Consider the following 13742-nt stretch of genomic DNA (forward strand, 5'->3'; position numbering starts at 1 on the left):
GTCATATATAACATTAACTAGCTGCACTTGGGTTCTGAAATTTAACATACAAATAACTAGAACGTATAGGAGCCTGCAAAAGTCTCTGAAAGCCTGACGATAGGCTCACTTGGGTTAAAGGACTGTGTCTGGTGTACGATAAGCCTTTGTCAGTATTTGCTGATGTGAAATGAAATGAATCCTAACCTGAAAGCTGTCCCAATTTGCTAACAATGGGGTAATCATGGTTGCCTAGGCAATGATGACTGGAAGCCTGGTGGTATAAAGGCAGGTCTCTACAATGGCCTCACCAGAAGCTGCAGAATTGCAGCAGCGAGAGAAACAGAAGTGGAGGCGGATCCGACTGAGTCGTAACCTGACAGGGAAGCAGAAAGTATTAGTTTGTGTATCAACACCACTTTGTAAAGGTCAGATAATTTTCCACTTGTTCATCAGGATGGAAAACGCAGATTCGGGAGGTGAAGGAGATGAATCTGAGGCCCAGGGCAGAAGTCAGATGGACCAAGTGGTTCAGGAGGAAGATTTCTATCCATTTGTGAATAACCTGGATGAAGACGATTACAAGCCTATGAGGGATAACAATTTGCTAGGCAACCCAGGTAAAGAGTTGTGTTGATGTCTATTCATTAAAGAAAACCTACTGGAAAACTCAGGTGAAAGTGCAGGTATACGTATCCTCTGCTTGTGAGGGCAATATGATAGGGTGGATGAGGAACTTCATAACAGAAAGTCAGCGAGACAGAGTGACAGAAATTAACTTATCATGAAAAAAAGATAACTGGCATTTACTTGCTTTTGGTGAGAATGTCAAGGTACATTTTTTCCCTGACTCACATTTGAGTTATTTTAATTGAGAAACAGGGTGAAATAACATATTGATATTTTCCTTGGTTTTACACCTCAATTGATAGTTCTTCCTTCTTCCTAAATTAGTTCTTCTGATATAGGCACGTGACTTCCTCACCAGCAAAAATACATATTTCATATCCTCATCATGCCGTTCTCAATGGAGGACACTTGACAGTGTCTACATATATGTTGGGTTGTCACTGGTAGGGGATGGGCACTTCTGGCATCCAGTGGGCAGAGACTAGGATCGCTGCCAAACATCCCACAATGCACAGGATAGCTCCAAAACAAGGAATTGCACAGTGCCAAAATGTCGATAGTGTTAAGGCTGAGAAACCCTGCCCTCTCCGTAGGTCTGGGCTTCTCTCCCAGTGTGAGTAGAGACTTTTGCTGTGTAATGAGGAAGACACTAAAATAGTTTGGTTCTTCAAAATGGCGTTATATGTACTGTGCTAGGTTCAGTCTATTCATCTGATCTAACTCTCAACTTCTTGCCAATTCAGAATCTTGGTAACGTTAAGAAGTATTCAAATACTTTTAAACCTATAAGCCTTCTTTGTATTTGGCTAATGGCTATAATAGTTTTATATTTTAAGACAACTTTATATATTACCAAAAGCACTAGAAGTCAAAAGCCTAGCAGTGATATCATAGACTAATTTACATTACACAATAATGTAAATTGAAGTAAAAGAACAAGCACTGAAACTTAACTGGTGTTTGCCTTGTTTAATTGCACTAGGAAACTGACAGTGGAGTGAAAAAGGCCATCTCATGGCATTCCTTCCACAGTGGTAAACAAGGTTGTGGATTTGATGGAATATTGAAAATAAACATCCTCCAGATTCCTTAAAAAAACAATTCTTTAAATTTATCTAGGATTATCTTTCTCTTTTCAGATGGAACTGAAACATTCTTGCCTTCACCTGTCAATTTACAGCATAGTTTACAAAATATTAACTCTACAAATGTGAAATATTTTTTAAAAATTGGGTTTTTTTTATCACTTTTGTTTGTTTTTGAAACAAAGTTTCAGAGTACTACTTTATGATGGCTATGATCTTGTTAGTTCCTTTCTGAGTTTCTCCCTTTTTTTTTTAACAGGCGAAGGAGACGGTTCAGATGATGCATCTAGCAGTGACTCTTTACTAGACTGGCTTATGTCACTTGAACCAACTGAAAATGTGACAACTGGGCAAAGAGAACAACCGCCTAGGAGGGAAGTGAGCCAGGTTAATCTGCCCAGTGATTTCAGACCCAGTTCAGAAATCAATGCCAACTTTCACAACAGGGGTCCGAATGCGAGGGAAGCGTACACACCGTCTACGAGACTTCCCACGGGAGGAAATATGAAAAACGGCCAAAGGCAAGTAGAATGTCCACAGTCTGAGCCAAGATTTGCAAGACCACCTAGATCAGAGCAAAGTAGAACTGGAGCATTACTGGAGGTCCCACCTACCAGAGGTCAGAAAAGAGAAAGAAGCAGAGGCCCGGACCATAGCAGAACCAGAGCGAGATTTGAAAGCACGCCACTCCCACGTTCACTCGGCCTGCGTTCACAGAGGCCACAGCACAGTCCATCATCTCTGAGGCGTGGCTCTGTGGCAGCCCCGCTTAACTCTGCCACACAAACTACAAATGTGACAGCTGGGCAAAGAGATCACCAACGTAGGAGAGACATGAGCCAGTTCAAGCCACACGGTGACTTCAGACCCAGTTCAGATATCACTGTTAGCTTTCACAACAGGGGTCCGAATGCAAGGGAAGTGTACACACCATTTACAAGGCTTCCCACGGGAGGAAATATGAAAAATGGCCAAAGGCAAGTAGAATGTCCACAGTCTGAGCCAAGATTTACAAGACCACCTAGATCAGAGCAAAGTAGAACTGGAGCATTACTGGAAGTCCCACCTACCAGAGGTCAGCAAACAGCAAGAAGCAGAAGCCAAGACCAGAGCAGAACCAGAGCGAGTACTGAAAGCAGGTCACCTGCAGAGTCACGGGGTGAACTGTTACCAAGGCTCCACCACAGTGCATCATCTCCGACTTTTGAGCAGCCTGTGGTACGTGAGACTGAGAGATTCTCTAGAACTCAGCACCATGAAACACTGAGACAGCAAATAACTGCGCGTGAATTGCAAAAACCGGTTCTTTTTGCAAATTCTGAAACAAGGAATGCCATACAAGGAGAATCTTCTCCAGACGCAACCAGTGATGGTGAATCTTGTCACTGGAGACAGATGAATCCAACTATATCCTTCTATTCTGAAACAGGGCCAGTTCATCCTGTAGTATATTCTGAGAGAGAAAGCATGACTAGAAGAACCTGGATACCACCTGAGACGCCAAATCATACCATCACTTTAGAAAGTGAGCAAGAAGAATTTGGGCATATGTTTTCACATTATGAACAGGGAGATGTGAGAGCTTATGTCAGTACCATCGGCATTCCCATTTATAGGACTTTACATACTGGTTTAAACGATACGACGTCTGGTGCAATTCAAAGCATGTTAAGCCTGGCAATGCCAGATTTTAGTGACTCAAGGAGCCTTCTGGACAGTGACAGTGATTCAGAGCCTAGTTTCTCACCACCAAGTCCAGACACGGAAAGGGCAGAGTCATCCAGTGGGAGCGACAGTTCTCAAGGTAGTACAGGTTCAGGTTCCGACTCCAACTGTAGCTATGATTACTGCTTACGTCCCCCATTGATTTCTAGTTCAGACTCCAGTTACATGTCTAGTTCCACTTCTAGTTCGACGTCCAGCTCCAGCTCCAGTGATGAAAGTTCAGAACCTCTCGTAGTGTTGCTTGAAAGCAGTGATGAAGGCGATGCTTGGCCTCCCTTCGATGACCATCCTGCAGGACTCAGCAAAGCACAGATTGACAACTTGGCTATAAGATCTTCTGTTAAAAATGATATATTAAATGAGTGTAGCATTTGCATCACAGAGTACAGAGAAGGCAGCCAGCTCCGCATCCTCCCTTGCTCCCATGAATTTCATGTCCGCTGCATTGATCGCTGGCTTTCTGACAACTCTACTTGTCCTATTTGTCGCCAGAATGTAGTAGATTCTGGTGAGAGAGAAAATACTAATTGAGATATGAATTCTCAGCTCTATAAGATGTTACAGTGATGACAAACCACATTCACCTGTTTTATGTCCACTTTTGGGACGATGCTTAAATATAACAATCCGAATCTCATTATGAATCTAAATGTAATAATATGAACTGAATAGTTAGTTCTTGAAGGAATTATTGTACTTTCCCAATTTCTGTTTGAGAATAAAAAAAATGTTAAAAAGTCAAACAATATTGTCCTGACAGCAAAAACAAATTTCATACTGTAGCAAATACTGACTTTCAAGAAGAATTTAGCAGGTACTCTGGGTTGGGATGACCCTTATCCATAAGAAAAGTGTATCAGTGTAATATACGCCATGCACACAGATCTTAGCGAGTCATGTAAACCCTGGGCATCCGCCTCATAGCCATGCCCTATCTGGGACGTACATGCAAAGGAACAGGAACCCAGCCACAATAATAAAGCAGTTTAAGAAGTTATTAGGGTCACTTACATGAAGAAGTCATGTTACATTCACAGAATGGTGTACAAAGCTTTGAAAACATTCTCTTCCTCTCTAGCAGATTATCACACACTAGTACCACCCTGAAGCTTCTCCCCTTCTCCAATGTATCAGTCAGTCCTGGCTGAAAATTAATGACATACTTGAAAAAGGTGAGGGAATTGCATTTAATGAAGAGACCACTTACTAAAATGTGTAGGGAATGGAGGGAAAGCAAGAGAAGATGAAGTACTCTGAGCCTAGCAACTGTGAGAAGCCAGTATTAGCACCACTAGGCTTGAAGGGGCATAGAGACTGCAATCCAGAACATCCTGTCCTTGAAATAGAAGACCACCTAGCAAGAGCTGTGGCCTTGAATAGACAAATGGCAGCCACTGCCAGCCTCAAGTCTGAGGGGGCTCCTGGAAGTAAATACCCTTTCCTTGCTTTCCTCCTGACTTCTAATCTCCTGTTGGCAGTTCACATTAGCCAAAACCAACCTGAAGACACAGAGCAAGAGACACTCGTTAGTAAAGCCCTTAAAGGCCAGCCTCCTGGAGTTACAGATCAGGGTAGAGGGGATGGTGAGCATATCTGAAGAGCAAATCAGGGGCCATCTACCAAACCCGCCTTCCCAACTCCCTTCAAACCCGGTCTGTCTGTGCTTTCTTGCCTTTTTTTCTCCACTTTCTGTTCTTTGACTCAACTCTTTAACAATCCTCTTAAATACTCAGATCTTGTATGACAAAAGGAGAGAACCAGTACATTTCACTTTTAGAAGTGAAGACACAATAAACTTAGATCTTTCTCTTGGACATGTTATACTTCAGTTTGCTCTGATCATAAACAACTAAGGAAAAAGGGCATTATTAGGTATTTCATTTTTGCCTATGAGTATATTCAAGTTTTGATATGCTTTTATAAGTTTAGTTCATATAATTACTTTTAAAAATAGATTCTTATTTCTTATAAAGGGTTTTATGGTTTATATATGGGTCTTCATCTTTGTGTGAATGATCCAAAGCACCTGGTTGCTGCTTGGAGTCTCCCAACTTGCGATCTGAAAGCCTTAAAAGTAAAACCTGAGTTAAAACATGTCTACCTAATTCAGTTCTAGTTGTCCCCAATAAAAATAAAAATATCACCCCAAGTCATGACTCTTTAAAATCAAATTTTAGATTATGCTTCCTTTCCAATCCAAACATAGTGACGGATTTTTCTTCTAATTCAGCCTTAAAACTCAACTCCTTTCTTTGGGAGGGGGGGAAATATAGGGGCCATTCTAGCAAATTTTGCTTAAATGTTTCAATCCTGGTTTAGTGAGTATACATTATCTTAAAACCTAAAGTAGTAATCCTAATACTCATAAACTTTGTGTAATATGCAACTTGTATAAATACAGACGGTGTTAAGTATAAACCTGTTCTAAAAATTTGAAGTCAGAATCATCACTGACCTTTATTTCCTGCATGAATTTCTGGCGGCCACAGTAGTTGCGCAGAACTATACGATATAAATGAGGACCGCTGGCGAAGTCTTTCTGTACAGCTTTGAGCTGGCATATTTTTCACACAGAAGTTACCTGCATGGCCAGAAATGTAGACGTAGATCAATCATCAAACATTTGACATTAATTATGAAAGTTGTATCAATATTCTGGTTTTTATTAAGTATTTCTGATACCAGATCCACTTCACTTAAAGCAAGTAGAATATAACAGTGGTTGACTTTCTTGCTTTCCTAATTTTTGCTTTAACACTGAAACATAATTTAGGAAACCCAAGAGGAGAAGGAACATGTAATTACCTAAATATTTGTTTAATGTGTTCTTCCTTAATGATGTTCCAAGGTTCTTTTTTTAAATTGTTTTTTATTTCCTTTCCTTTTTGAGAACTTCGTTTAATCATTCTTTTGGGTTAGAACTGCTGTGATATATCTCTTGGTTTTTCTTTATTCAAACATGTTTTGATTTCTTTTTAATTCCTTAATTATATTTTGGCTGAATATAGGTTTCTGGGTTGGGAATTCTTTTATTTTAGCAGTTGAAAAATATTATTCTGGTCTCTGGTTTCTGATGAGAAATCCACTTTAATTCTAATCAGTTCTCTCTTTTAAGTAAGACATTGGTTCTTGTTGCTTTCAAGATTTTTTTCTTTGGCTTTTAGAAGTTTGACTCTGATATGTGTTGGTGTGAATTTCTTTGGATGTATCCAGTTTGGATTCACTCAGGTAGCTTGAATATGTAGGTTTCTACTTTTCCCCTAGTATTTTGGAAGTTTTCAGTCATTATTTCTTTGAATACATTTTAACCCCTGCTCTCTTTCTCTTTCTAAGATTTCTATGACAGGATTATTTTATTTTTCTTATAGTTCCACAGTTCATTAAGACTCTGTTCATATTTTGTTTGTTTACTTTTTTAAATTTGGCAAAAATGTAAACTTTAACATTTAAACCCATTTAAAGTGTACAGTTCAGTGCCATTAAGAGCATTCACATTTTTGTGCAAACATTACCACGTTTCCACTGTCCCACACAAACTCTGCACCCATTAGACAAGGACTCCCTATTCCTCCCACTTTCCAGGTCCTGGTCACCACTATCTCCTTTCTCTGTAAATTTGACTATCCTAGGTACTTAATATAAATGGTACTTAACATAAAACCCTATGATATTTGTTCTTTTGTGTCTAGTTTATTTCATTTAGCATTTTTTGAGATTCATCCATATTGTAGCATTTATCAGATTTCATTTTCAAGGCCAAATAATGTTCCATTTCATGTATATCGTTTTATTCATTCATCTCTTGAAGGACATTTGAGTAGTTTCCAACTTCTGGCTATTTTGAGTAACGTTGCTATAAACATTGGTCATCCGTTTGAGTCCTTGCTTTCAGTACTTTTGAGTATAAATGTAGACGTGGCATTGCTGGGTCATTTGGTAATTCTATGTTTAATTTTTTGAAGAACTGCCATACTTTTTCCCACCTTGGCTTACCATTTTATATTTTGTTCACCTGTGTACAGATTGTGTCATTTCTACGTTCCATCTCATTTTCTGTTCATCTGTTTACAGACTGTGTCATTTCTGTTCCATCTCTAGTCCACTGATTTCTTTCCCTCTGTCCTCTCCATTCTGTGGTTAAGCCTATCCATTGAGCTTTTTTATTTTTGGTTATGGTATTTTTTAAGTACTAAAATTCCATTTGGTTCCTATTTATACCTTCTATCTCCTGGCTGAGATTTTCAGTTTCTCTGATGAAATTTTTTATTTTGAATGTGATTGTAATTGGTAGTTGAAACATTGTATAATGGCTGCTTCAAAATCTTTTCAGATAATTCTCACATCTCTGTCATATTGGCATCTATTGATTGCCTTTTTTTCATTCAGTTTGAAATATTTCTGGTTCCTGAGGAGATCATGCTTTCTTAAAAACGGAAGCATAGATTTTTGTGTATTTCGTTATGGAACTTTGAATCTTGAGACCTTCTATTTTAGTTGGCTTCCTCTGGAAAGAGGGAGTCCTTCCTTCCTTTCACTGTCTCATGAAGGCACAAACAGAAGTGCCATGTTCAGCCTCCATGGACTCCTTCAGGAGTGGGAGTAGTTCTTTGGCACTGGTGGGGGATAGAAGTTCCCGTGTCCACTAGGCCTCCTGGATGAGAGGGGTAAGAGGGCCTTATTTACCGCTCTCTGGGTTTCCTTCATGGGGTGGGTGGTCCCCTTACTGCTGTGGTGAAATCCTGACCCTCCACTAGTCCTTCTCTGACATCACCCTGTTGGGTGAGGGAATGGCTGCCTCACTACTGTCTGGTGAGGGTGAGAGTTCAAACTCTCCACCTACCTCCACTGACAGTGTGCAGAGAACACTTTTGTTGGAACTTTGTTTTTGGTTTGTACCTGTTGGTGTTTCCAGGTCACTGGACTTCAGCTCTGAGCATGGGACATGTGTGGCAAATTGAAACACTAGAAAATCATCAATGTCTTGTTCCTTGGGTCCCAATGTCACTATCCAGTCTTTTTCCTTCTGTTTCCTCCTTGCAGAGTCTTTTTATTTTATTTTTTTCTATATATAATGTCCTGGGGTTTAGATATACTTATTGGAATAGAGAAAATATTTGTATTCCTTCTCAGAAAAAGTCTGGATTTTGAATGCATTTTAAGATGGAGCCCAAATGAGTTTTTCAGGGTTCAGGGGGTGGGGTAAGCAGGAAACAGAGGAGTCAAAGATGGCCCCAAGCATTTTGGTTGGTCTCATTAACTAGAAGAATAGAGATGTCATCAAAAGGCATGGGGAAAATTGTGAAAAGACAATTTGCGGGGGCGGAGGTGGAGCTCAATTTTAGACAGGTTAAGTTAGAGGTGCCTGACATGTAAGTGGAGATGGGCAGATGAACATGCTTGTGTGGAAATCAGTGGAGAGTTCTGGAGAAATATAAATTGGGATTCATTAGCATATGCATGAAGTTTAGAGCCTTGAGAGTGGTTGGGATCACCATGATAGGGAGTAGAGATAAGGGGACAAAGACATAAGCCTGATGCTATTCAATATTAAAAGGTTGGGGAAGGTTAGAGAAATCGTCAGTGGTGACAGAGGAAACGAGCAGCCAGTGAGTTAGGAAAAAACCCTGGAATCCAAGCAAAGGGAGTGACATTGCTTCTAGGCCTTTCTAGTTAGGGTGATTATATTGATCTTATTTCAAATTCTACATCATGGATTCTCTCTCTCTCTCTCCCTCTCTCTCTCTCTCTCTCTCTCTTTCAATGCTCCTAGATTTACTATGGGGTTAGGTCAGGTCCCTATAAACCCATTGTAAGTTAAAAATATCGTAAGCTGAAAATGCATTTAATACCTAACTCAATTAACATCATGGCTTATCCTAGCCTGTCTTAAACATACTCAAAACACAAAATCCAAAAGACGTACACTGTACCCTGCAACACAGTACAATCCAACACAGTACACTGCAGAGTGTTGACTACTTACCCTCCTCATCTTGAATTTGACTTGGGGGCTGTGTTTTGCTGCCCTGTCCAGTATCATGAGAGTATCATACCATATATTGCTAGCCTAGAAAAAGATCAAAAATTTAAGTATGGCTTTTACTGAATGCATTATCACTTATGCACCATTGTAAAGTCAAAAGTATTGTAAGTCATACCATTATAAATTAGGGATGTCTGTATGTATACCTCTTGGCTATGGGATGTTTTGTTTCATGCAGAGGGCCCACATGCACCGTCTTGGGTCAGGTTGCAAGGACTCACGCTAAGATTAGCACACCTGACTGGCAAATCTTAGTGGGATATTTCCAAGGCTAAAAATAGCAAAGAAATTTAAAATTTTACTCACTAGTTTTAACAAAACTATGTCATACATATACTGTAGAATAAAGCAATTAACAAATGTATTTTTGTAAGTAACCTGGGTGCTTTCTGGTGCTCATTATTCCACCTACTCAATGATAGGCACAAACTTCCAGTTCTGGTTCTTCCACCAGGGATTTTCTTCCTTCTTTCTTCTCGTTTTGATTATCTTTCTCACTGATTTCTAGAGTAGTTCTATTATCATCAATTTTCAACACTTTTAAATTTGTGAAGGCTTTTCTCTGTAGCCCAGGTTGTGGTCTGTTTTGATAAATATTTCATGTGCACTTGAAAAAAATGGATATTAATTTTTAATTTTGTCTCAGGAATTTTTCAGGTGTAACAGTTTCTGTTCCAGATTGTAATATAACACCACAACAAAAAAACTTCAGAGCAGGGAATATACCCTTCATTGATGTAACCACTTCATCAGTTCTGCCTACGTATTTATTGAATGAGTAAACATTTAAAAAATAAGGAATAGGCAAAATGTATTTGGAAGCAGAGAAATGTTTTAAATTCCTTACCTGATATGGTTTTCTAAACATGTCAAGTTTTTAAAGACTTGAGATGTGTATTTCAAACTTAAATAAGCACGGTTAGGGAATATATTGTGCATCGTACTTCAATATCTTGCATCAAATAATTTCTTGGTCCTTATGTTAATCTTACATGAAACCTATAGCAGCAAAGGCTGTTCTGGTAATTCTGAAAACAGTTCCCATATTTTAATTAATTTCTATGGTTAGAGAAAGAGGTTAGAGACGGCTATCTAAAATTACATAAGACAAAATACGACACCAGTCACCAATAATAAACAGAATGAGGTTGGATAAACCACATCCGTTTCCTAATGTGTGTAACAGGAGTTAGTGAAACTCTTCATAGTTTGCGAGGTTGGGAATTGGGATTAACCAAAAAAATTAGAAGTGAATTGTAATGTTATTATGAATAACAGCCCAATGGAGACTAAACATAGTGTAAAACATTTTTAAAAGCCTACTTTTGTCTTAAAGCTTTCTACGGGGAAACCCAACGTGCAAAGGACTCCGTCGAGGAAAGAGGCGAGGCTGCAGAAGAGGCGGGAGGCGGGAGGTGGGAGGTGGGAGGCGGGGCCCATTCCAGCCAGGCCTTCCAGCTCCTCCCCTCGAACGTCGCACTGCGCACGGCGTCACGTGAAGCTTGTGTTTCCGTTTCCGATTACTCACATTTCTCTTTCTTCCTGTCCCACTGGAAAGATGGCGTCCCGCAAGGAAGGGACCGGCTCGGGCACCACGTCTTCTAGCTCCAACACCGGTGCGGCAGGCAAAGGCAAAGGCAAAGGCGGGTCCGGAGATTCGGCCGTGAAGCAAGTACAGATAGATGGCTTGGTGAGTGCGGTGCCTTCTCCCGGGGTCCACGTGGGCAGCGTAGCACCCGGCCCGTGCCTGGCAGAAGCGCTTCTCAGCAGCCTCCCCTCAGGGCTACGTGGGGCTGTGCCAAAGTTTTGTCCTAAAATCCTCCTTTTTATCTCCACTTCTTCTTGGGGAGACGCAACAACCTTCCCTTTCCTCTGACGGGGGAATTGAGGGCTGAGAAAGGGGACCGAAGTTAAGGGTGGGACAGGTTCTTGGGGTCTCGTTTTGAGATGCTGGGGAGAGGGGATTTGCAGAAAGAATTTTCTGGGAGACAAGTAGGTGACCGAGGTGCTGGGAAGGATCTAGGACTTTAAAGCTTTTGGAAGGGGAGAGAGAGTAAGGTAAACTTTATTGCTTCTCTGCTGGGATGTGACATCTCTAACTCCCCAAGTGGAGATTCACTTTTTAGCCACTTTTGCGCCTGTGCTTCAGCGCTTTATCTGAAACCGCGTAATCGGAATAAACATCTTTTGTGTTGGCTGATGCTTTCCACATCTGTGAGTGTCGGAGTGCCTCAGGTTTGGGTTTAGGATTCCTAATACCTGGTCTCTTCTTGACATAGTGTAACAAGGACTAGTTAAAAGCACACCTTTGGAACCGAACTGCTTGGATTTGAACCTCACTTCTGGTTAGCTGAATGACACTGGGCAAGTTACCTAATCTTTTTATGACTTATTTTCCTCATCTGAGTTGTTGGGAGGTTTAAAATTGGCAGAATGTGTTTCGATAGCTAGCACAGTATCTGGGACGCAGTAAGGTTCCATTTCGTCTCAGCTGCTGCTGTTACTATTTGTAAATAGTTATAGTAGTAAACTCTCTTTAAGGTCCCCTCTTTTGGCTCTAATTATTATTTATATTCTGATAACTCCTGGATTTATATTTCTTGCCAGACTTGATTCTTGAATGCCACTCTTGAATACCCAGCTCCCTGCTGCACCGTCACTATTTGCATGGGCATTTCAAATTGAACGCGTACAGAATAAAATTAGTGACTTCTCCATCTTTCATCCCTCCTGCTCATTGGTATTACCTTAGTCTCTCCCATTTTAGTAAATGGAATTACCATCTACCTATTTAAATAAGTCAGAAACGTAGGCATTAACCTATTTGTTCTTTTTTTTTTTCTTTCTTTGCCAACATCCAGTCCCTCAGCAAATCCTGTTGATTCCACCTCCAGAATATATCAAATTCACCTGCCTTTCATCCAAGTGCCCCTGATCATAACCACTTAAAATACAGACTGCTTACCACAGTCTTCAGGGTCCTGCTACTCCTGTCTCTTTCTGCAAACACACTTCATACTTTCTTCTAGGCTCCAGTCGTGCTGACTTTTCAGTTCTTTTCCTGACTGAAATAGTCTCTCAAGATTCCTGCCTCCTCGGCTTAAATAACACCATCTCAAGAAAGGCCTTGCCTGAGAACCCTGTTAAAAGTAGCCTCCCATCACTCTCCATCACACCACCCTGTATTTCCTTCATAGCTTTTTTTTTTTTTGGATCTTGTCTCCTCCACCAGAATGCAAGCTACTGAGGGCAGGCAGGGAGTATGTTTTTTCACTTCTTACTCTTAATACTGAACCTGTTAACTGAGATCAGTAGAAGAAAATGAATGAATGAATGAATGAATAAAATATCTCACTTTATTTTTATACTACTCCTACTTCACGTCCTGATGATCTTTAATAGATTATTTTAATGATATCTTGAATTGTTGTCTTCACCTTCTTCAGTCAATTCTTCATACTGTTACTAAAACATTCATTTAATGTGAAAGTTTAGATCTAGTTAACTGTCTTTCTAAAATGTTTTCAGCGATTTGGCAGTGAATTCAAGGTTCATCAGATGTTGTCCTTGCTTTTGTCTTTAGGTTTAGTTTCTAGTATTTCCAAGCTTCCTAGGGACTGTAATTCTAGCCACGTAGAACAATATATTTGATAATCCTGGTGTTTAATCACATTTGTTCCTGGCACCTTGATAGTGGCCAAGGCCAATTTTTCTCTTGTATTCTTGAATCGTTTCTTTCCGACGTTTGGTCCTATTCATCAGTTCCTCTGTTTCTTTAACGTTACCTTTTCCTTAACATCTTAACATTTTCAAGAGTTTCCCATATTCAGATGTTCAGCTCTGTCTCTTTACTTAGCATTCAGTGTTGCATTCTTAATCCCCACTTTTTCCCTCTTGAAGTCAGTGGTTAAAAATTGTCAGTATTAGCAGTCTTCCACTATGGGCATCTGGCACCACCAATTTCCAGACTTAGTTTTTAAAAGGATTATTGATAACATTAACAAAGAAGTGTAAGAAAGAAAAAATAAAAATGCCATACATTCAGTTAGCAATAATCGCGCCTCAGATAAACCTCATTGGCTATGATACTGCCACTGCGCAAAGCTCAAAATGCCATACATTCAGAATAGTGTCTGTAATACATAATTTGAGTAGTCACAGAACACACATCCAGTCACCTGCCATTCCGCTTGAGTTGTAGAACATTACAAATATCTCTGAAGCCCCTTCCTGTCTCGTCCTTTTCTCCCGTCCCTTCTCCCCTCCCAGTTATCACTGTT

General features: G+C 40.1%; 3 protein-coding genes and 1 pseudogene across 3 annotated transcripts in view; 3 read left to right on the top strand and 1 right to left on the bottom strand.

The window, feature by feature from the left end:
- The first annotated feature begins 280 nt into the window (after positions 1-280).
- LOC112315373 (E3 ubiquitin-protein ligase RLIM-like) lies at positions 281-3093 on the top strand. Its single transcript, XM_071222193.1, has 4 exons — positions 281-599; positions 1954-2377; positions 2831-2979; positions 3023-3093. Exons 1-4 carry the CDS (start codon positions 281-283, stop codon positions 3091-3093), a joined length of 963 nt encoding a protein of 320 aa, XP_071078294.1.
- Positions 3094-3161: 68 nt separating this feature from the next.
- LOC139441112 (E3 ubiquitin-protein ligase RLIM-like) lies at positions 3162-3950 on the top strand. The gene is made up of 2 exons (XM_071222194.1): positions 3162-3501; positions 3574-3950. The coding sequence occupies exons 1-2, from the start codon at positions 3162-3164 to the stop codon at positions 3948-3950; spliced, it is 717 nt and encodes a 238-aa protein (XP_071078295.1).
- A 7038-nt stretch (positions 3951-10988) lies between these two features.
- The window catches only part of EIF3H (eukaryotic translation initiation factor 3 subunit H), an 86259-nt gene continuing 83505 nt past the window's right edge, over positions 10989-13742 (top strand). The window contains exon 1 of the mRNA XM_024572035.4: positions 10989-11152. Within this exon, the coding sequence (XP_024427803.1) occupies positions 11021-11152 (132 nt within the window). The 5' untranslated portion in view covers positions 10989-11020. The remainder of the gene's footprint in view (positions 11153-13742) is intronic.
- LOC112315788 (U4 spliceosomal RNA) lies at positions 13502-13568 on the bottom strand (annotated as a pseudogene).

The sequence above is a fragment of the Desmodus rotundus genome, chromosome 8 (genome assembly GCF_022682495.2).
Source record: "Desmodus rotundus isolate HL8 chromosome 8, HLdesRot8A.1, whole genome shotgun sequence".
NCBI lineage: Eukaryota > Metazoa > Chordata > Mammalia > Chiroptera > Phyllostomidae > Desmodus > Desmodus rotundus.